The sequence below is a fragment of the Bos javanicus genome, chromosome 10 (assembly GCF_032452875.1).
Source record: "Bos javanicus breed banteng chromosome 10, ARS-OSU_banteng_1.0, whole genome shotgun sequence".
NCBI lineage: Eukaryota > Metazoa > Chordata > Mammalia > Artiodactyla > Bovidae > Bos > Bos javanicus.
This window is the reverse complement of record NC_083877.1, coordinates 86,180,683-86,204,465: the sequence shown is the minus strand read 5'-3', so window position 1 is coordinate 86,204,465 and position 23,783 is coordinate 86,180,683. Positions and strand designations below refer to the sequence as shown.

At 50.4% G+C, this 23,783-nt stretch overlaps 1 protein-coding gene across 3 annotated transcripts in view; it reads right to left on the bottom strand.

The window, feature by feature from the left end:
- Positions 1-23,783, bottom strand: part of JDP2 (Jun dimerization protein 2) — a 45,408-nt gene that overhangs the window by 3,959 nt on the left and 17,666 nt on the right. For all 3 annotated transcript variants that reach the window (XM_061429495.1, XM_061429494.1, XM_061429496.1), the window contains exon 3: positions 5,322-5,426. In XM_061429495.1, the coding sequence (XP_061285479.1) occupies positions 5,322-5,426 (105 nt within the window). The remainder of the gene's footprint in view (positions 1-5,321; positions 5,427-23,783) is intronic.

The window sequence follows — 23,783 nt, the reverse complement described above, 5'->3', positions numbered from 1 at the left end:
AGTGAACCAGGATGCAGACGCGGGAGCGCGTCAGACGCGTTTAAGAGACTAAAAATCCTCCCGGATGGCCACACGTCACTTTTGGACCTATCAGGGCACCAAGCTGGGAAGGTGGGTTTAGAGCCAGACCCGGGGTTTGGAAATCAGAGTCAAGAGCAAGTTTCCTAACTTCCCTGAACCCTAGTTATCTCCTCTGCAAAAAAAAAAACGATGATCGTGGGGGATTAAATGACTTCAAGTGGGAAAGGTACTTTGTAAACCAAGGGTTAGGGAGGCTTAAGGAATTTTTGCTTTAAGCCACAAGCAAGGGGGGATGAAGAAGCAAAGGAGGAGAAGCAGAGGAGGAGGCCATTTCCAAGAAAACTTGGCAGGTCTGGGAGACTGCCTGCGTCTGCAGAGTGGGCGGTGGGTAGACAGCAGCCTGTGAGCATGGGGGAGGGTCCAAGGAAGCAGGGAGGTGGCAGCAGTTCTGGAGGGCAGTGGGCAGGACGAGGAAGGGCTGGGTTGTGCTGGAAATGGAAGTTAGAATGGGACATGCCAGGGGCAGGGTCTGGCAGGCTTGCACACACATCCTCGCCCTTGAGAAGACATCACACCCACCTCACATCTGTATCACACAAAAAGACCAAGTGGGGTGCCTAACTGGCTTCCCCATGCATTTATCATAGCAATGGCATGACATTCTGCTGGTTTGAAAATGTACGGGTACATCATGAAATAGCCTGCGCTTTGACAGTCTGACTGTCAGGCTGTAACTAGCTGCTCTGTTGTTTGATTTTCTTCTGTTTTATTAGTTGATGCTACATACTTATTTACTGGGTAAGTATAAACTGAGTTTTGAAAAATCTTTTTTTTAGCCGTGATTGTAGAAGTGGTTTGTGGTTTTAGAACAACAATTACCTAATCTGTTTTCCTAATTAATTCAATCAACATGGGCTAGGATCTTCACACCTTAATTAGGAAGTGAACAACTCTGCTTGCATTTTTGTTTATCGTTTTGCCTCTGGTAGATATTTACTGCCTTGGAGAAAATGAAACCATTTGTCATTTCAGAATGGAATTAATGCATGTGAAGGAGGTTCTGTCTCCTCTGTGGCAGTCAGTGAAGGCAGTAGAGAAAATACTGGGTGAGGGGCTGAGGTGTCCCAGCAGTGTGCCCTTGGCCAAGTCATTTCCCTTCTCTGGGCCTCAGTTCCCCCACCCCCACAGAAAATATGATTGGCCCAGGGGACTTTCAGCATGAAGATTCTCTCTTATTTTTCAAAGTTACCCTAATGTACTTAAAATACAGCTCCACTTCCCAACGTTTTTTTTCTATAAAGAAAAAAAATAGCCTGATGCAGACTTCTGAGCCCCAAAGCCCTGCCTGAATTAAAATCTTGACTCTGCCGCTTGCCAGCTAGGCTGCTGTGAACAAGATACCCAGGGGGAGGGTGAGTAGAGGGCCGGGCAGGGGAGGAAGCTCTGGGTCCCCATCCTGACTTGGCCACTGTGTGAATCTCTCCGAGTCTCAGAATCTGAGCAAGTGGATGTGGCTGCCTTGCCTCCTCCCAGAGTCACTGTGGCCGTCAAGGAGAGAGGGGCCTTGAAGAGCCATGTGCACCAGGGGAGCGTGCGATGGTGTTAACTGCTGCCCTCTCCCAGGGAACCGTGTCCCGGCCCAGTGGAGTTGCAGAGGCGGCCCCACAGCAGCCACTGCTCCTGCCCGTGGACAGCAGAGGTGCTCAGGTGGCCCTGGGACCTGCAGGGCAAGGGATCTGACCCAAAGGCCTGCCTCTTGCCTCCTTCAGGGCCTTGCCTGGTCGAGGCAGATGACATGTGAGATGCCACAGAAATAGCCTAGCCTAGACGAGTCCCCAGGGGTCAAGGATGGGAGGGTGACTTGTGATATTGTACATATACGTGTGTTTGCGTGCACGTGTGCGCATCCGCTCCGGTCACGTCAATTCTGTGCGATGCTTGGACTGCAGCCTGCCAGGCGCCTCTGTCCATGGGATTCTCCGGGCAACAATACTGGAGTGGGTTGCCGTGCCCTCCTCCAGGGGATCTTCCTGACCCAGGGGCCAACCTGCGTCTCTTATATCTCCTGCGTTGGCAGGAGGGTTCTTTATCACCAGTGCTACCTGAGAAGCCCATATGTGTGTACGCACGTGTGTGTGTGTGCGTGTGTGCACATACACACACATACACCTTTGTACCTCTGAGCCTTGTATATATTTGACATGTTAAAAAATAAACGACAAGAGAATCCCTCATGTCATCAGGCACGGACTGTCCACACAGCCTCCGCCTTTGGGCCTTAACCCTCACACGTGGCCTCAGCCTCCATGGTCAGAGGGGAGGAGGGGAGCATGGTGAGGGGCTGGGCGTGGGCCCCAACAAAACTGTCCAGGCCCCCCTCCCAGACCCCAAGGCCATGCACTTCTCTTGGTCAACAGCTGCCTTCTCCTCCCAGGGGGATAACACAGCAATGTAACCGATCTGCCCACTCGGGCGCGGGGGTTGGGGGGAGGGGGGGCCAGTCCACGCCCCTTGCTGTAACCATAGCAACAGGGTGTGTCCCTCTCCTCCTGAAACCCTCCCATGGCTCTCTGCACTGCACACTCCTTCATCCTAAAGGGACAGGGCATGAGAGTGAAAGAGGGTGCTCTTAATAACCAGGCCAGGACAACAGGCTTAGTTAAAGCGGGATTGCCCCGGACAAGACGGCACAGGGACCACCCCACACGTGAAGGCTCTGGGCCCCTTTCTCTCCGTGGATCCTGCACTCTAGCCACACCGGCGTTCTTTTCAATCCCATCACTGCAACCTTAAACGACACCTCAGCCTCTGGCCTGTGCTTTGGCTGTTGGTGGTGACCCCTCCAGCACTGTCCCTCCCTAAGTGGGCTCCCGCCCCTGGTCTATGTACCCATCAGGAGTCGTTCTGCAGTCTCGACTTGGACAGCCGCCCCTCCCCGCCCCCATCTGTGCTCACAGCGCCCCCCGGGCTCGCCCAACCTCATGCTCAGCACACATCCCATCCCTGTTTTTCCCCTGCCACCCCTGCAGCCACAGCCTGCGGGCCCACTGTGCAGCGGGCACTCACTCGGCACTGAGGAGGGATGGATGGGTCAGCAAACGGATGGATGAACCCTGACTCCACCGCACGCTGGCAGTGGTAACTTCGGGCAAGGAACTTGACCTCTCTGTGCTACAGGTACGTGTCTAAAAGGGGGATCGGCAGGGTGCTCAGTGGAATGAGAATAAACGGGACCCAGGAAATGCCTGGCACACAGTAGGTGCTCAGACCATGTCACTGGAATGCACAGAGCAGCTTGCCCGCTCATCTGGCACTGACCGTTGGTGACACTAGTGTGTCACTGGTGTGCATTCACTTGGCACACCTTGCCTGCTGGCTGTCTGACAGGCCCTGGAAGGCGGGGTTGGAATATGAGTGTTCCCTCTGTGCCCTGCCCAGCTCTGCAGGCTCTCAGGGCTGGAAATGAGGTGTGTGACACTCCATCCATCTTAAAGGCTTATGTGAGACCCGTGTCTTAGAAATTTCTTGAAACCTTCCCTCTTGGTGTCGGTCCACCATCCCTTCTGAGGGGCTTCCAGCTCCAGAGTCTAAGTCCCACCTATACCGACTGTTCCCCTGCTGAAGAGCTCACAGCCGGAGGTGCACACACAGCCCCAAGGCACTGACACCGGTGACCTCCGATTTGTTCTCTGTTTGTTGCAAGAATGAGAAGAGACCCATCGACCTCCAGAGAAAACCCAGGCCAACCTGGCCTCGCCTCTCCAGCTCCCACAGGAGGGACCAGGACTAGTCCTGGGTGGTGTGTGCCCAGCACACCGAGCACAGGACCAGGCACTCAGTATACGCTTGACACTGCTTGTCCACACATCAATAAACAAGCAAAAGAACGAATAAGCAAACCCAGGAATGAATGGATGAGAGCCAGTAGGGCAGAGTGCTGAAGACAGGTGCTCTGAAATTAGCCTCAGGCCGAATCTCAGTTCTCCCAGGCCACTGCTGAGTGACCTGGGCAAGTTACTTAACCCCCGTGCCTTCCTTAGTGTCCCCATCAGCAGACTGAGAATAACGCAGGCCCCTACCTCATACGGCTATAACGCAATAAAACGCACACTGCGCCTCGCACAGGGCTGCACTTCACAAATGTCAGCTGCTGCTGCTGCTAAGTCGCTTCAGTCATGTCCGACTCTGCGCGACCCCATAGACAGCAGCCCACCAGGCTCCCCCATCCCTGGGATTCTCCACGCAAGAACACTGGAGTGGGTTGCCATTTCCTTCTCCAACGCATGAAAGTGAAAATTGAAAGTGAAGTCACTCAGTCGTGTCCAGCTCTTAGCGACCCCATGGACTGCAGCCCACCAGGCTCCTCCGTCCATGGGATTTTCCAGGCAAGAGTGCTGGAGTGGGGTGCCACTGCCTTCTCCGTCACAAACGTCAGCAGCCACTGTTAACTGCAGCTCACTGTAGAAGGCAGCCTGACCTGGGACATGACTCTTCTGCACTGTCACTATTGTTATTTAGAAACCAACAACAGATTGGGAGTGGGGAGGCTGGAGACCACTGGCTGGGACCAATTAGCGTTTTGGTCATGTCCCTTCAAAGTCATCAACCATTTCTGAAAAACAAAAATAGGAGGGAAATCCTAAGGGACAGAAGAAGGAACAAATGCCTGTTTGACACATTCCAAATGAAAGGGCAGGGGTGTGCTCTGAGGGCCATGAGGCAAGGCAGCCTTCCACTCGCCTCGGTGTGCAGAGCTGACCTCTGTGGTCCTGGAGGCAGCAGCCAAGAGCTGGGGGTGAGTAGGGGGATGCCAGCTTTGGTGGGACAGAGTCCAGGCTGATGGGAGTCAGGGCCAGAAGAGCTTTCTGCACTTGAGGGAGGGGTTTTTTTCTGCCCCATGGTTGCATGCACTGCCCCCGTGCAGGGAGCCATCACCAACTTCCTCTGCACCCACGCCAGACAAGTTTGGGAGCCCTCGGTGCACCAGCATGGGGAGTACCTGTCCTGGGCCACCTGGGCCCTCAGCGCCGAGGATCTATACCTCAGCTGGAGGCGGGGAACTTGGCTCCTTCCATAGGCTCTGGCCTTCCTGCGATCAGGCTGCCCCCTGGGTCATCTCAGTTCAGGGAGGGGGCACTGGATAGGAGTGGAGGGTAGGAACAGAGGGGTCGTGGCCGCCCGGGCTGATGCCAGTGAGCATGCATTGATTCCGCAGGCCCGGGATGCTGTCTCCTGGGCTACCAGCACACAAGCCTCTAAAGGACAAGGCCGGGGCCCACCCTGGCCACTGCCCGCCTCACCCGCTGCAGAAATTCCGTCCGCTCCTTCTTCTTGTTCCGGCATCGGGCCGCCGCGACTTTGTTCTTCTCCCGACGCCGTTTCCTCCGCTCCTCTTCCTCGTCTAGCTGTGGGGGCAAAGAGCCACAGATGAGACACTGAGGCAAGCCTGGTGGCTGGCTGCCCTCCCAAGACTCAGATAGATGGACAGACGGATGATCTAACCATGAGTGAGCAGCCCTGCCAGCCCACTGGCCTCTCGGCAGGTGGGATGCAGTGGTTCCCAGCTGGTCCCAAGGATGCTCACGAAGCAGGTGGGCATCCCGGGGAGGAATCAGCATCCCAGGAGGGCAGGGCCACATGGGTTCTGCCAGAGTTCAGGAGGCCTGGAGCCTGGCGATCGCCTCACTCAGAGGTGACACCCAACAGGCGGTCTGTTCTCTGGCCTGGCCCGAGCCTCTGGGCACTGTTTTCCAGGCCAGCAGCTCCCAGGCATTTCCTTTCAAAACACCTTGAGCATGAGTGTTGATTTTACCTTCTGCTCCACCCATTTTCACTCCCTGTCCTCCCTCTCAGGTCCTTCCGAACCCTCAGCTCTATCCTGATGATGGAGCAGTCTTCCCACCCCTCACCAGGTTCGTCCTTCCCTCTGCCAATGCACTGGAGAAGGAAATGGCAACCCACTCCAGTATTCCTGCCTGGAAAATTTCATGGACCGAGAAGCCTGGTGGGCTGCAGTCCCTGGCATGGTAAAGAGTCAGACACGGCTGAGCAACTGATCACACACGCACGCTGCCTCTGCATTTTCTTTCTCCAGGATACCCACTTGCACCCCAAGATTGCAGGGGCTCCCCAAAGTGCCCTTCTCAGGACCTAGACAGAGGAGGCTTCTGAATCTCTAGACTTACTTCCCTGGTGGCTCAGTTGGTAAAGAATCAGCCTGCAATGCAAGAGACCTGGGTTCGATCCCTGGGTTGGGAAGATCCCCTGGAGAAGGGAATGGCTACCAACGCCAGTATTCTGGCCTGGAGAACTCCGCAAACAGAGGAGCCTGGGTACAGTCCATGGGGTCACAAACAGTCGGACATGACTAAGTGACTTTCACACACACACACACACACACTAGGAATCTTATCATGTGTGAAACAGGGCCCACTGAATGGGAGAGAAGAGGCTCACTGCCCGCCAATATGGACTTCCAGAGCTGTGGCTATTACTGTTTAATATCATTAATAATAACAAGAGCTGCCATCTGTTGCCCTCTTTGTTCAGTGCTCTCAACATAGGTCCTATAATCCTCACATCACAGTCTGATGAGGAAGTTCTCTGACTGCCCCACTTCACAGACAGTGAGACTAAGGTTCACCTGCGCAGTCTGCCCAAGCCCCTCCAGCAAGGAGATGATAGAGTCAGGCTTCCCACTCTGATTTCTCCGACTTCACCCGCCCTGATCTTGACCACAGCCCCAGCCCATCAGGATCACTTGGACGTGAAGCCTCTCGTGGTCCACTGCCTGCTAGCGGATTCTGGACGACCCACAGGATCGGCCGGGCTGGACGTGGCCCAGAGTCCGAGGCCACTGGAGAAGTCGTCGGGCAGCCTGGGCCTGCCAACCCTCTCACTTCTGGAACCAGTGGGGGTGCTTCTGGCAGCCTGAGGCCTGGAACAAGGTCTCGGCCCAAAAGGGCTGCAGGCCAGGAAAATAAACAGCCTCCCTGCCTGCATTCCCGGCATGCTCCGGGAACTCAGGACCAAGGGGTGAGCCGGAGACCAGCACCCACGGCCCCCGGCATAGGCCCTGGCAGGGGCCGCCCCATCTCCTGGTTCACCACCTTGGAGCTTCTCCCTGACCCACGCCCTCCCGGCCTGGGAGGCTGGCTGGAGAGGTGCCCTGTCAACACGGCCGCACCCAACCACCTCCCAGCCCCTTGGCCTCCTTTGAAACTGAACCAGAAGTGACAGCTCCTCTGGCTGACCCGCATCTGGGGAAATAGAAACCCGGACAAAGTTGATTCCGCCCAACCTCTACCTCACCCCCAACAAGGCCGAGGTAACCGTGACGACAGGCAGAGGGAAGGAACTGGAGGAAGTGGCTGGCAGTGCAACCTCCCCTCGGCTGAGAGGGTTTGCCCACAAACTGCCAAGGTGATGTGTGCAACCTGGGCCCTGCCAGACGCGCAGGGCCTCCGGCCCCTCTCCCAGAGCAAACCCCGGGTTCTGGCAGAACCTGGGAGATACAGCCTCTGTCCCTCAAGAGCTGGCTCCCTCCTCCACCTCTGTGCAGGGCCTCATCCTACATAAAGTTGGAAGACAACGGAAGCCGCGCAAGCAGCAGACACAAAGAGGCTCAGCGCTGGAAGTTTAAGACATCAGTTGAACCAGGATGACACCCAGATGGGGGGGCTGCTCCTCCTGCCCTCTGCAGCCACATCGGTCCCCTCCTACCCTCACCCTAGACTCCAAATGTTTCACCTTCTCCAAGTCTGCCAGGCCTCCTGAGATAACCTTCCTTTCCTATTGGTCAACTCTTACAACCCTCAAGAGCAAACGCCACCTCCTCCAGGAAGGCTCCCTTGACTCCCCAGATTGAATTAACTGCTTTTTCCACTGTTTATGATAGCCAAGACATGCTGTGCTGTGCTCAGTTGCTTCAGTCATCCAATTCTTTGCAACCCTAGGCATGGTAGCCCACCAGGCTCTGTCCATGGGATTCTCTAGGCAAGAATATTGGAGTGGGTTGCCATGCCCTCCTCCAGGAAGCCTAGACATATAAGCAACCTAAATGTCCATCAACAGAAGAATGGATAAAGAAGATGTGGTACATATATACATTGGAATATTACTCAGCCATTAAAAAGAATGGAATAATGCCATTTGTAGCCACATGGATGGACATAGAGAGTGTCATACTGAGTGTAAGTAAGTCAGACAGAGAAGGAGAAATATCACATGCCATCCCTTATATGTAGAAAAAAAAAAATGATACAAATGAACTTACTTACAAAACAGAAAGACTCACAGACTTAGAAAACGAACTTATGGTACCCAGCGGGTAAAGGTAGTTAGTGACTTTGGGATGGTCATGTGTACCCTGATACATGTAAAATGGATAACCAATAAGCACCTATTGTGTAGCACACAGTACCCTGCTCAACAATATGTGCCAGCCTGGATGGGACGGGAGTTTCGGGGAGAATGGATACATGTATGGCTGAGTCCCTTTGCTGTTTACCTGAGACTACCACGACATTGTTAATCGGCTATACCCCAGTGCAAAATAAAAAGTCTAAAGTTTGGTTAAAAAAAGAAAAAAAGAAAAAATTAACTGCTTTTTCAGTGCTACAGCCCTTTGAGTTCCCTGCTGGAAGAACCTCCATCATACCCCACCGTAATTCTCAGCTTCCATAGGTAGCTGCCTTCCCTGCTAGTCTGGAGGACGGGGGACCTGGGTAACCCCAGCACCTGGCACAGAACGTGGCACTTAGGAGGGGCACAGCGAATGTTAGTCAAATGAATGAATGGAATGAAAGATTCAGAGAAAGATGCCACAGGCTTAAATTCTATAATTACAAAAGTGATTTATTGCCTGTATCTGCATAACCTTTGCTCCAGGGCTTCTAAGGAGCCTTCTCCACCAGGGATGGCCTCATGTTTCTGTCTGCAGGAGGCCAGCAAAGCTTGGGAATCGGGTCCTGCCTTCCCCAGAAACACACTGGCCTGAAGACGGAGTCAGGATTTGGGATGCAGGCCACCTATGGCTGTGAAAGTGAAAGACAGTGAAAGTCACTCAGTCGTGTCCGACTCTTTGCAACCCCATGGACAGTCCATGAAATTTTCCAGGCCAGAATACTGGAGTGGGTAGCCTTTGCCTTCTCCAGGGGATCTTTCCAACCCAGGGATCCAACCCAGGTCTCCCGCATTGCAGGGGGATTCTTTACCAGCTGAGCCACAGCAGAAGCCCAAGAATACTGGAGTGGGTAGCCTATCCCTTCTCCAACAGATCTTCCTGACTCAGGAATCAAAACGGGGTCTCTGCCTGCATTGCAGGCAGATTCTTTACCAGCGGAGCTATCAGGGAAGCTCCCTATGGCTGTGGCGAGTGCACGAATCCCATGCAGGACGTGAGAGCATCAGGCTGTGTGTACTTAAGCCCCAAATCCCGGTACCCATAGCACCGCTGGCTTCCAAGCCCACGCCTGGGCCTTTCCCATGCCTGTGTCCTGCCTTGGCTCACACGACCCAATAAAGCAAGAAATGGCTGCAAAACCCCTTCGCCACACTTTCCCCTTTGAAACTGTGCTGTATTTCCCCCCAGTCCTCCTGTGGCTCTTTAAAAGCCCCCCAGAGGGCTCAGAGAAAAGAGAAGCTGAGTTCCTGCCTCAAGGAAGACAAGGGTTGGGCAGTGCCCTCAGGCCCGCATCCCCATGGGCTCACTCTGGCTCCTTTCACAGGGCCTGCATGGGCTGCGCCCTCTGCCTGGAGCTGTTTGGAGACTGGCTCGGCCCTCCCCCCGGGCTTGAGGCCGCTGCCTTCTCCTAGATCCTCTAGGCATCTGGTCCCGCGTGGGTGAGAGACAGTGCCGTGTTTTCGCCGCACACGACTCCAACATCTAAAACCGGAACCCTGAATGGGAGATGATGACTTTTTCTGCAGACACAGCTGGAGGATCCAGCGTGTTTGAGGAGGAGGCAGCTTGAGCTTCAAGACTTTGAAAAACCATAGTCAGGGTGGGGTGAGTGGGGGCAGGCGGGTGGAGCAAGCAGATCGTTCCTTGTCCTTCAGCTGGGTTCTGGCTCTGGGTTTCTTTAATTCCCAGGGCGGCCCGAGGACAAAGCTGTCTGTGTTCTGGCAGTGATGGGGTGGAGGTGGTGGCGGGCCCTTGCACCATCCTCCACCTTGGAGGGCCAGACCTGGGGGTCCGGATCACGGCCAAGGAGGCCCTCACTGTTGAGCAGTCCCTCCTCAGACAGCCTGTTCTCAAGTCCCCCGAGGAAGCCCAGGGCAACCCTGGCCCCTGCTCTAGCTGACTGTATGTGGTATGAGTGGCTGACCCGAGCTGGACTGTATTCACCAAGAGGAAATCTGAAACTAAACTGCTGGGCCGGAGGGTATGCAGGCTGGACAATCAATTTCAACCCAGAGAAGCAGAAGGATCAGGCTGCTGATGTGTTGAGATGAGCAGAGACCACCCGGCAAGACAGAAACAGACATTCGGTTACAGGAGCGAGTCAAGACAGAAACAGACATTCGGTTACAGGAGCGAGTCGAACAAAGAGAGGGGATGGGCGAGAGTGAGAGAAGCACAGCCTGGACAGGGTGTGGTGAGCAAGGGGCCCAGGGCACAGATTTAAGGAGGTGCTCATCTCTGGAGCTTGTGCCAGGGCAGGGTCAGCACCCGGAGGCTGGGTGTCTCCTTAAATGTCACACGCTGGGCATCTGGCTTGCCGCATCCTGTCCAAACCCCGAGAGACAGAGGGAGCTCCAGACAGAGAAAGGTAGAGACACAGACAGGGAAGACAGAGAACACAGAGAAACAAGATGGGTGGAGAGAGAGACAGAGAGTACGGGGCAGAGCCACAAAGAGAGAAACCCAGAGACATGGCCACAGGCCGATGGTACAGACAGACAGAGGGACAGACAGCAGACAGACAGGAACGCTGATTCCACCCCTGCAGAGGCCTGACTGTGCTTCGTCTCCTCGGGGTCCATGATGAATCTGAATCTACCCTGGAAATTCCTCCATTGGCTTTCAGGGAGCTGGAGAAGGTTTCTGCCTCTTGCCACTGAAAGATACGTGTGACACCAGGGTCCCGCTCTTGTGAAGTCAGGTGATGCCAGGTGTGCAGAGGGTGGTCCCCAGGAATCCAGGAGAGAAGGCCTACCCAGGAGCAATGCTTCTAGAAGACCTGGGAAAGCGGCAGAGCCTGGATGCAGACGAGCTCTTGAGCAAACAGAGGTGGGTCACCTCAGCAGGAAGCAAACCCTGGGGATTCGGGGCCCTGGGGGTTAAATGGTCTCAGGAAGCCAAGCAGGACAGGCCTACTATCTTCCTCACTTTCACAGATGTGCAAACTCATGATATCAAGCTTGATATCAAGACATCAAGGCTGCCCAAAGGGCAGTGACAGCTTCGAATCCAGGCCTTTGGGGCCCAGGGCCTGAGCATCTCCTGCTCTTCGAAGGGCGGGTGGTCTTGGTAACAAGACCCCGACTGAGCCTTTCAGCTCTGTGCCCAGGGATGGAACTATTAAGCATCTAACTGTGAGGACAATGACCGTTTTATTTTTTCCTGCCTGGGTATTTTTTTTTTTTTAATCGAAGGATAAGTGCTTTAACTGGAGGATAATATTGTGTTGGCCTCTGCCATGCAACAACATGGATCAGCCCCAGGTATACATGTATCCCCTCCCCGCCCCGAATCCCTCTCCCATCTCCTTCCCCATGCCACCCCTTCCAGGTTGTCACAGGGCACTGGCCTGAGCTCCCTGGGTCACACAGCAAATTCCCATTGGCTATTAATTTCATATATCTGCCTGGGTATTTTTAAGTAAAGCATATTTGTTGCGCAATTAACACAAGAGTGTAGCACAAAAGCAGCATAGTTTACAGCAGGGGGGCCCACCCCGCTCCAGTCATGACTCTCAGGCCCTGTCTGCCAGCCACGTGGCTCTCACACGGTGGCAAGTCACCCAGATGTGATTTTTGAATCCTGACATTTCATAAGCATTTCCAAATATGTATCTTCAGTTCAGTTCAGTCACTCAGTCACGTCCGACTCTTTGCGACCCCATGAATCGCAGCACGCCAGGCCTGCCTGTCCATCACCAACTCCCGGAGTTCACTCAAACTCATGTCCATCAAGTCAGTGATGCCATCCAGCCATTTCATCCTCTGTCGTCCCCTTCTCCTCCTGCCCCCAATCCCTCCCAGCATCAGGGTCTTTTCTTACAGACCCTCAAAGAATCAGGATAAGAAAGAGCAGTGACACTTGGTAACCCCAGGCATGGCAAACACAGAAACTCTCAATGGACAAAACAATAGAGAAAAGGACAGTGAGGCAGGTGCCCAGCCGAAACCGAGAGGGAAAAATCAAGTCAAACCCGCAGTGCTAAGCAGAGTACTGAAGGGCTGAAAGACTTATCTTAGACTGAAAACTCTCCCAGGCAGAGAGAAGCGGGCTTATCTGAGACTCGGGGCATCAATGTTGTCAGCGTGAACTCTGGGGTCTGACGGCCTGGGTCTACCCTAGCAGCTCTGTACACCAACTCTTGCTGTGTATTGCTTTTTTTTTGGCTGGAAGATGTTATATGTTGAATAAAATTTTCTATAAACATTTTTTTAAAAAGTGCTCCGGGCAAGTCCCTCAGCCTGTCTGAGCATCACTTGTACAAGGAGGATACTGAGCCGTGCTGCACAGGGTTGCCATGACGACTTAAGTCTCATCCCAGAGCTGGGGACACAGGAAGGGCTCTGAAAATTCCAGCTGCCCTGTCTTTCTAGGTGAAGCCAGTGCTGCCCCGGGCCCACCTCCCACACAGAGAGAACCTGGCATAAAAGGAGCCCTGGGGGCCGACTGCAGGGTGGGGGTGCTTCAGGGCACACAAGTTGTCAGTGGGCAGGCCTGAGTGACCGCCCTCAAGCCTCCAAGTCGAGCCCTGGCCGTGCCTGCTGGGACCCTCCCCCTTCCGTGGAGGAACCACATTTCAACACCAGGGACCCACGAGCACCCTGGGAAGTAAACACCCAGATACCAAACATACCAGACATTCTCCCACATAAACACAGCTGCTAGGAGCCAGGGGCTGTGGGCCCTGCCCACCTCCCTGCCCAGGACCCTCTATATGCACTGAGTGGTTTCAGCCACCACCTCTTCTCGAATGCCAACCAAGTCTTTATTTTCAGGGCAAAACATCCACTATCTGCTGGATGCTCGATCCAGACTGTCCTCAACTGCTGGCTTTATCTCTCTTCTCCACCCTAGCTGGCACCATTGCCCACCCGGTTACAGGCCTCGCCCGCTCAGCTGTCCCTCCCCTGTCTCCAGTTTTGACCAGACAAGCCATCCAATTCTACATCCTATATCATCCTCAGACTTGCTCTCCACTCTCTACCCCCCTGCCGTTTTCCAGGTTTTCTCTCTTCTCTTGTCTCTGTTTCTCTGTCTCTCCATCTCTCTCTCTTCTGCTCCACCTCCTGGGAGTCTCCTGACCGTGTACAACCATCCTCCACTCCAGCCATTGGAGGGAAGTTTCTAAAATGCAAATCTGATCCAGTTACTGACCTTCAGGGGCTCCTCATTACCCTCAGGATAAAGCCCAAGCTCCTTAATACACCCAACAAGGCACCTGGTGACTTGGCCCCACCTGCCCTGGTCTCACCTCGCATCTATCCCTATCCTACACACCCTCATCCTGCAACACTGAGCCTCTACTATACCTCACACTTCCCTGGCCTCATGCCTTTGCCTCTGCTGTCCCCTTGGTTTCATTGCTGTACATTCAGCTCAAGTGTGACCTCCTACAGGAAGTCCTCCCTGATTTTCATCCCCTCCAAGCTGGGGAGGTGTTCCTCTGCTCTGGGCTTCCAGAGAACTTTGAGTTTATCCTGGCCTCTACTGTGCTGTATTCTAGCCCTAGTTTCTGCCTCCACTAAAATGCGAGTTCTGTGAGGGCAAAGTCCGTATTTTGTTGACTTTCTGTGTGCCCCACACCTTGTAGAGTTTATGGCCATCAGTAGCACTCAATAAATGTTTGCTTAAGGGAGGCCTGATCCCCAGAGCTGGGGACCTGGATAAGAACCCAGTACTCCTGACTCCCAACCCAGTGCCCTTTCCAACTGCCCCCACTGTCAGGCTGTAATCCAACACTCTCACCTATAAGCAAACCCACACATCTGGATGCCATGCTCACTCAAAGCTCCAGCCCAGCCAACCACCAGGTGAAGGCTCTGAACAGGAGCTGGCAGAGGCAATGGCTGCACCTGCCAATTCACTGTACTCAGCTCTCCTGGCTGGGGGCGAGCACAGGTGGAGAGGTGATTACTCAGGGCACTGGGCCTCTGCACGAAAGCGCGGGGAGCAGCAAGGTGGCAAGCTACTCTCCATCCTGAGGTTCTGGAACTAAGAAGACCTAGAGATCCTTGATTCCTGCCGCATCCGAAGGCTGGAAACTCAAGTTCAGGGAAACAGAGTGAGTCCAAGCAGGTCTCTGGGTCAGACAGTGGTGAGACCACCCAGAACCCCACTGCTTTCTGGAAAGAAGCAGGGAATACCTCTTTAGGATGAAAGCCCACTCCTATTCTTCTTGTTGCATTAGAGCCATAGGGGATCCAATCAAACAGACTTCTCTGAGGTCTTGCATCTCAGTAAGAGGAAGCATCTCATGACCCCTGCCTCATGGGCCTCAGTCAAAACCTTCTCCAGGGTTAAGAGAACCTCTAAAAAAATAGGCCACCCAAGGCCTGAGGCTGGTTTATGCACAGAGTAGGAAAGGGCCATTCTCTCAAAAGCAGTGGAGAACAGCCTGTTTCTACCACTAAGAAAAGGCAGCATTGTGTTTGGAACAAAGCCTGAAATAGCCAGCTGGGCAGGGTGGCACCCATCTGTGGATGGCCCTGCTGAGTGAAGGGCAAACTCTGTTACTGTGAAAGTGAGGGGGAGGCTGGGAGATAGAGGCAATAATCACCTTGGCTCAGGCAGAGGAAGAGAAAAGGGACAAAGGTTGCCGGGAAATCCTTTTGCGGACAAGAGCTATTTGAAGAATGATGGCTCTTTTTTGTTGTTGAAATCTGTCTATTCCAGGCCTGTTTCATATTTATGGCTTAGGGAGGTTTGGTTTCCCACTAGGCAATCAATCAATTTTGTTGCCCAATTGACATTCACTTCAAAAAGATGAGAAAAGGACAGAAATAGTAGCCTCCACATATAAGATTCTCCCCACCCCCAAAAGAATGGTCAGAAGCAGAATATACCTGACAGGGGAAAATCCATTTTCTTCACAAAAAGAGTTAATCATACAATAGAAACTGGGTCTTTAACAATAGCAATAACAACGAGCCATGTAATATACCTTGATTGCACAGGGCAAAAAAAAGAGAGAGAGACAAGAGCTCCTGCAAGTGACTGAATGATAGTCTATAATTAAATGAAAATGCAGCTGTTGCAAAGAATATTTATGAACAGGTCTGTTCTGAAAGTCCCGAGTTGGCCAAAGTAGAACATTTCAAGTGCCATCATCCTATTAAAGCATTGGAAGTCATTCGTCTTTCATCATGAAGGTGAAAAACAAGGTCCTTGGCTTAATTATTCTCTACCAACGCAGTTCCGTTTAATCTGTATGCAGGGTGTGCAGCTGAAATACAGATTTCAGCCAATTTCTTTCAGACACGAGGCACAGATAAGAAATCACTGAGTGAAACGGAGACCTCTATTTTGAGGAAACAGAAAGCCAGCTAATAAAAATCCCATCCAGATGACAGTGGTCAAAGGAACTGACAGCCAGGGATGCCTGGCCTGGAGCTTGGAAGGGTGATTTCACCATGCATGACTTACACAATGAAATGGTTGCAGTTAAAGTTCATAGTGGGTGAAGGCAGGGTTTCGTAGCATCTAGACAGATGACAGGGGCTGAAAGCCCCCACTCCCCAGTTATCAGACCAGAGATGCTGAGAACTCTGGGCCAGATACAGCAAGTGAAGGCTCCTTTGGCATCAGAACAGTATATCTGATTCTCTCCCTTCTACAACAATAAAGGAGCCGGCCTATTGACAAGCTCAGCAGTTTAATTGGGAAGTCCCTTTGGGTGTGAATGCTGGCAGCAGGAACATCTCAAGACCTGGAAATAACTGCTTTGGAAATGCTAAGGTGTTTGCAGACTCAGAGAACAACCCTGCCTTACACAGACTCAGATACCACATGATGGCATGCAGATTCCTCCAGGAAACTTGAGATAGGTTTGAAGAAAAATGTGGCTTCAAGCCCTTGTAGCCGTTCTCCGAGAGAACCATCACCAGAGCTGGAAGCAATGTTCAGTTCTGAGAACATCAGAACCTACTGGAGGGCTTCTGATGTCACAGATTCAAGGGCTTCACCCTCTAGAGAGTCTACTTTAGTAGGTTTAGGGTGAGACTCAGGAGTCTGTGCTTCTCACACACTCCCAGATGCCACTGGGTCCGCGCCTGACTTTAAATAGTGCTGAGTCATTGGAAAAGACCCTGATGCTGGGAAAGATTGAAGGCAGGAGGAGAAGGGGACAACAGAGGATGAGAAAGCTGGATGGCATCACTGACTCAATGGACATGAGTTTGAGCAAATCCCGGGAGATCATGAAGGACAGGGAAGCCTGGTGTGCCGCAGTCCATGGGGTCACAAAGAGTTGGACAAGACTTACTTAGCAACTAAACAACAACAACGATATACTAAATTGATAAAGGTGGTATTTTATTAAGGGGCTCAAATTGTATCATATACTTATTAGAGTCATTCAATAAGAATATAAAAATGAGTTCTGGTTGATGCAAAATCTTTAACTCAGAGGTTATGGGAGAAAGTTGAAGGTTTATGATAGCTTCAGGATCCAAATTATTCCTGTCTTATGTTTCCCCTGCACACATAAATCGGTAGTTGCAAACGGGTGTGTATGTGTTATATAAGTACACACACACATACATACATAAATAATGGTCTTCCAGCTTGCCCTGCACTCTCAAGGCTCAGCAGTAAAGAGAAGTAGCAGAAAGACCTTTGTTCTGAACAAAACAGACCCACCTGGCACCAGATGTCACCTTGGCAGTGCTCTCCAAAGTGTCAGATTTGATCATTAACAGGTATGAGCATGGGTGTAGAACTTGCTTTAAAAAAAAAAAAAAAAGATTAGATAAAATTATGCCTTAAAAATGAGACTCTGGCAAGTTAATCTCTCTGAGCTGCTGGTTCCCTAACAACTAGTGGTACTAAAAAAACATCTAGCTCATAAGGTTTTTGAAGAGATCAAAGGAGATATCTATGTAAAGCAGTTTTCAAACCATAAAATCCACTGCTCACGTGATCCTTCTGTCCTGAAGGCAAATGTCCTTACTCCTTCAAAGACCTGGGCCAGTTTATAAGGTAACGTGGGTTTCAACCAATGGCTACAGATCAGAACCACCTGCCGGCCCCACCCAGACCAACTGAGCTAGAATCACTGGGATGAATTTCGGTATTGTTTTTTAAACACTCACCAGGGGATGCTAATGAATAAGCAGGATTATGCCATATTTCCTCCCAAGTTCCATACAAAACCCTGCCAGGCTGCTCCCATTGCTTTTGCAGGGCCTCTAGCAACAAGAGAGAGAGAGAAAATATCCCTAACCAGACCCTGGCTTTTTTGCCACTACTGACCTAAAAGGGCCAGTGGCAGGGGTATTAATCATCATAGCTACTAATTCTGGAGCATCGATACACGCTGTGTGGCATCACGGCTATGGCACCGCTGCATCACACATGCTATACGATTAACATACAGTATCCCTTTTAATCCTCCCTGTACCCAAGTGAGGTAGATATTACTCTTGCCTGTATTACAATAGCTTTGAGATAAAATTCACACATACCACACAGTTCAGCCCACTTAAAGTGCACAGTTCAATTGCTTTGAGTAGATTCACAAACTTGTGCAGCCATCACAATTAACTTTACAGCATTCTCATCACCCCCAAAAGAAACTCCATACCTTTGAGCCATCACTCCAACTTCGCCCATCTCCCCCGACCTTAGGCACCAGGGAACCAGTTCTCCTCCTTGTCTCTACAGATTTGCCTCTTCTGGACATCTCATAACAATGGACTCACACAACATGTGGTCTTTTGTGACAGGCTTCTTTCATGTAAGGTTTGCAAGGTCCATCCACGTTGTGGTACGTACTTTATCCCTTTTTATGGCCAAATAATATTCCATGATATGGATATGGCACGTTTTATCCATTCATCAGCTAATGGACATTTGGGCTGTTTACACTTTTGAGATATTGTGAACACTCCTGTATAAGTTTCTGTTTTAATTTCTCTTGATCACATATACCTAGAAGTGGGATTGCTGGGTCATAGAGAGAAGAAAATGGCAACCCACTCCAGTATTCTAGCCTGGAGAATCCCATGGACAGAGGAGAGTGGCTACAGACCATTGGGTTGAAAAGGTCGGACACGACTGAGCGACTAACACACTTTCATTTCATGGTAACACTATGCCAGATTGTTTTCCAAAGCATCTGCACCATTTTACATTCCCAACAGCAGTGGATGAGGATTACAACTTCTCCACACCCTTACTAATACTTGTCATTATCTGTCCTTTTTATTACAGTTATCCTAGTGGGTGTGAAGTGGTATCTCATTGTGGTTTTGATTTGCATTTCTGTGATGGCTAATGATGTTGAGCATCTTTCCATGTGCTTATTAACTATTCATATATCTTCTTTGGAGAAATGTGTATTGAGATACTTTGTCCATTTTTTAAATTAGGCTATGTGTCTTTTAAGAAGACATGGCAAGAATACACAGAAGAACTGTACAAAAAAGATCTTCACGACCCAGATAACCATGATGGTGTGATCACTGACCTAGAGCCAGACATCCTGGAATGTGAAGCCAAGTGGGCCTTAGAAAACATCACTATGAACAAAGCTAGTGGAGGTGATGGAATTCCAGTTGAGCTATTCCAAATCCTGAAAGATGATGCTGTGAAAGTGCTGCACTCAATATGCCAGCAAATTTGGAAAACTCAGCAGTGGCCACAGGACTGGAAAAGGTCACTTTTCATTCCAATCCCAAAGAAAGGCAATGCCAAAGAATGCTCAAACTACCACACAATTGCACTCATCTCACCCACTAGTAAAGTAATGCTCAAAATTCTCCAAGCCAGGCTTCAGCAATATGTGAACCGTGAACTTCCAGATGTTCAAGCTGGTTTTAGAAAAGGCAGAGGAACCAGAGATCAAATTGCCAACATTCGCTGGATCATGGAAAAAGCAAGAGAGTTCCAGAAAAACATCTATGTCTGCTTTATTGACTGTGCCAAAGCCTTTGACTGTGTGGATCACAATAAACTGTGGAAAATTCTGAAGGAGATGGGAATACCAGACCACCTGACCTGCCTCTTGAGAAATCTGTACGCAGGTCAGGAAGCAACAGTTAGAACTGGACGTGGAACAACAGACTGGTTCCAAATAGGAAAAGGAGTACGTCAACGCTGTATATTGTCACCCTGCTTATTTAACTTATATGCAGACTACATCATGAGAAACACTGGGCTGGAAGAAACACAAGCTGGAATCAAGATTGCTGGGAGAAATATCAATAACCTCAGATATGCAGATGACACCACCCTTATGGCAGAAAGTGAAGAGGAACTAAAAAGCCTCTTAATGAAAGTGAAAGTGGAGAGTGAAAAAGTTGGCTTAAAGCTCAACATTCAGAAAACGAAGATCATGGCATCCGGTCCCATCACTTCATGGGAAATAGATGGGGAAACAGTGGAAACAGTGTCAGACTTTATTTTTCTGGGCTCCAAAATCACTGCAGATGGTAACTGCAGCCATGAAATTAAAAGACGCTTACTCCTTGGAAGGAAAGTTATGACCAACCTAGATAGCATATTCAAAAGCAGAGACATTACTTTGCCAACAAAGGTCCGTCTAGTCAAGGCTATGGTTTTTCCTGTGGTCATGTATGGATGTGAGAGTTGGACTGTGAAGAAGGCTGAGTGCCGAAGAATTGATGCTTTTGAACTGTGGTGTTGGAGAAGACTCTTGAGAGTCCCTTGGACTGCAAGGAGATCCAACCAGTCCATTCTGAAGGAGATCACCCCTGGGATTTCTTTGGAAGGAATGATGCTAAAGCTGAAACTCCAGTACTTTGGCCACCTCATGCGAAGAGTTGACTCACTGGAAAAGACTCTGATGCTGGGAGGGATTGGGGCAGGAGGATAAGGGGACGACAGAGGATGAGATGGCTGGATGGCATCACTGACTCGATGGACATGAGTCTGAGTGAACTCTGGGAGTTGGTGATGGACAGGGAGGCCTGGCGTGCTGCGATTCATGGGGTCGCAAAGAGTCGGACACGACTGAGCAACTGATATGATATGATATGATATGATGTGTCTTTTAATAAGAATTTTAATCATTCTTTATATATTCTGGATACAAATCCTTTATCAGGTCTACAATTCGCAAAAGTTCTCATTCTGTGGACTGTCTTTTCACTTTTTGTCCTCTGAAGCACGGCAGTTTTTAATTTTGATGATGTCCAAGTTATTTTTCATTGCTTGTGCTTTTGGTGTCATATCTAATCCAAGGTCACATAGATTTGTGGCTTTTTCTTCCAAGAGTTTTGTGGTTTTAGCTCTTACAATAGGTCTTTGATCCAATTTGAGTTAATTTTTGTATCTGTTGTGAGACAGGGAGGAAGCTGAAGCTCAAATGTCTAGTAACCTCTCTAGAGCCAGACTGTTCCAATCAACTGTCCTGTTTGGTTACATGGCTTCCAAAGAGCCAAGGTTCTGTATTGGGGTTGGTTCGGGGGAGAGACAGGGAGCAGCGGCATGGAGGCAAGCCACAGAAGAAGTTGTCACCCAGGACATGCACGTGCACAGTACTTAGTAAAGGAGGACACTGCAGTCAAACAGCAGAGCACAGCCAGTGAGCCCCACAGAGGCCAGCATGTACACAGGTTCTAGCCCACCAACCTCATTCCAAGTATCTCTGCAGCCAGCCCAAATCTGCTCCAATGTCCTTCTAGGTCTCTGAGCTCAAGCTCTCCTGAAGTTGTCTTGTATCTTTGGGGCACAGTAGACTGGAGAAGGCAATGGCACCCCACTCCAGTACTCTTGCCTGGAAAATCCCATGGATGGAGGAGCCTGGTGGGCTGCAGTCCATGGGGTCGCTAACAGTCGGACACAACTGAGCGACTTCACTTTCACTTTTCACTTTCATGCATTGGAGAAGGAAATGGCAACCCACTCCAGTGTTCTTGCCTGGAGAATCCCAGGGACAGGGGAGCCTGGTGGGCTGCCGTGTATGGGATCACACAGAGTCGGACACGACTGAAGCGACTTAGCAGCAGCAGCAGAGGGGAAAGAGATCTGGCTGGCTTCAGAGTTGGCTTCCCTGGCAGCTCAGGTGGTAAAGAATCTGCCCACAATGCAGGAGAACCAGATTCCATCCCTGGGTCAGGAAGATCCCCTGGAGAAGGGAATGGCAGCCCACTTCAGAAATCTTGTCTGGAGAATTCCATGGACAGAGGAGCCTGGCTGGCTACAGTCCAGGGGGTCACAAAGAGTCAGAAACGACTGAGCAACTAACACTTTCACTTATACACTTGCAGAATTGTTCAGCCAGAGGAGGACCCGTGAGGGGACTCAGTTTCCCAACTCTGAGTCAATATTGCCAGCGGGTCTGGGGACACCAATGTAAGATGACCAGCATTGACAGAGCTGCTAAAAATACTGAGGATTCTTGGGAAACCAGCAATGCCCTTAACACCACAGGAAATGAGATAAGAGGTCACTCAGGGCAACTTAGTGGAAACCTGAGGGTTGAAGGGCCTTTTCATTCACAGTTTGTGATGGTAACTAAAACTCTGGCTGCGTTTAAACATAAACAACCAGAAACAGGAAGGTCAGCTTGCCTCTCTGAAACCGTGGTCATAGATACAACACATTGGAAAGACCCCTGCTGTCAGAAACTCTAGCGTGATTCACTGCAAGTGGACTCAGTCCCTAGTAAAGGTGATGTAAGGGTGTGATGACTATAGTCAGGCTATCTTTACACACAGTACCTCACTTTAAGTTCACCACGAAATTTCAAGAGTTTTAGTTTCCTCCTTTTGCAGACAAGGAAACTACACTCAAAAAGATCAGCTGACTTGTCCAAAGTTGTCCAGGGAGTAGGCAATGGAGCCAATTCTGAAGCCAGAAGCTTGAACCCAAGCCCAAAGCTCTTTCTAGGCCCAAGAAGCAGCCTGTTTGCTTAGGCAGCCAGGTTGCTGCCCCACTCCCCTGACACCTGGACACCTCCACTCACTCAGGCCACTCACCACCTCCAAGGGTAAAATACCACAAGCAAATAAAAGCCCAAGAATCAATTTTTGAATCAATGATAAAACCATCTGATTGACTCATTTGAAAAGTCATTGCAGTCATGTCTTACATTTGTTGTGTATCTTCTTAAGTGCCAGGCATTATGTGAAGCCCTTCTTTACCTGCATTAGTTCACTTAATTATACAGCAACACTAGAAGGTAGGAGCTATTATTATCCCCATCTCAAGGCAGAGATCTAAGAAGGCAGCATGGGACTCCTTGAACTTTTCAGAAGTGTCTGATTTCTGCTAAGAACATACAGATCCAGCCATGTCCCCACCACCACCTCTCCAAGGGGCCTGGTGCTATGATAACATTCTTTTGACGTTAAAAAAGAAGTTAGGAATCAAAACTGCAATGAGATATCACCTCACACCAATCAGAATGGCTATCATCAAAAAATGCACAAACCACAAATGCTGGAAAGGGTATGAAGAGAAGGGAACACTACAACACTGCTAGTCAGAATGAAATTGGTACAGCCACTATGGAGAGCTGGAGAAGGAAATGGCAACCCACTCCAGTATTTTTGCCTGGAAAATCCCATGAACGGAGGAGCCTGGGAGGCTACAGTCCATGGGGTCACTAAGAGTCAGATGCGACTAAGAGATTTTCACATACATATATTTGTCTGTAAGCCATTTGAGTTTGTTTTGTGGTTCAGCTGGTGAAGAATCTGCCTGCAATGCAAGAGACCTGGGTTTGATCCCTGGGTTGGGAAGAAGCTCTGGAGAAGGGAAAGGCTACCCACTTCAGTATTCTGGCCTGGAGAATTCCATAAACTGTATATATAGTCCATGGGGTCGCAAAGAGTCGGACACAACTGAGTGACTTTCACTTTCACTATGGAGAACAGTATGGAGGTGCCTAAAAAAACTAAAAGTAGAGCTACCACATGACCCTGCAATCCCACTCCCGGCATATATTCAGAGAAAAACACGATCCGAAAGGATACATGCACCCCAATGTTCACTGCAGCACTGTTCACAATAGCCAAGATAGGGAAGCAACCTAAATGTCCATCGACAGATGAATGAATCAAGATGTGGTACATATATACAATGGAATACTATCCAGCCATCGAAAAGAATGAAATAACACCATCTGCAGCAACGGGGATGGACTTTTAGAGTCATACTGAGAGAAGTGAGTCAGACAGAGGAGAAGCAGCATATGACATCCCTTGCATACGGAATCTAAAAAGAAATGATACAAATGTACGTACAAAACAGAGAGAGACTCAGAGACTTAGAAAATGACCTTATGGTTGCTGGGGGAAAGGGACAGTTAGGGAGTTTGGGAAACTATATTCAAAATGGATAACCAACAAGCACAGGGAACTCTGCTCAAAGTTATGTGCCAGGCTGGAGGGGA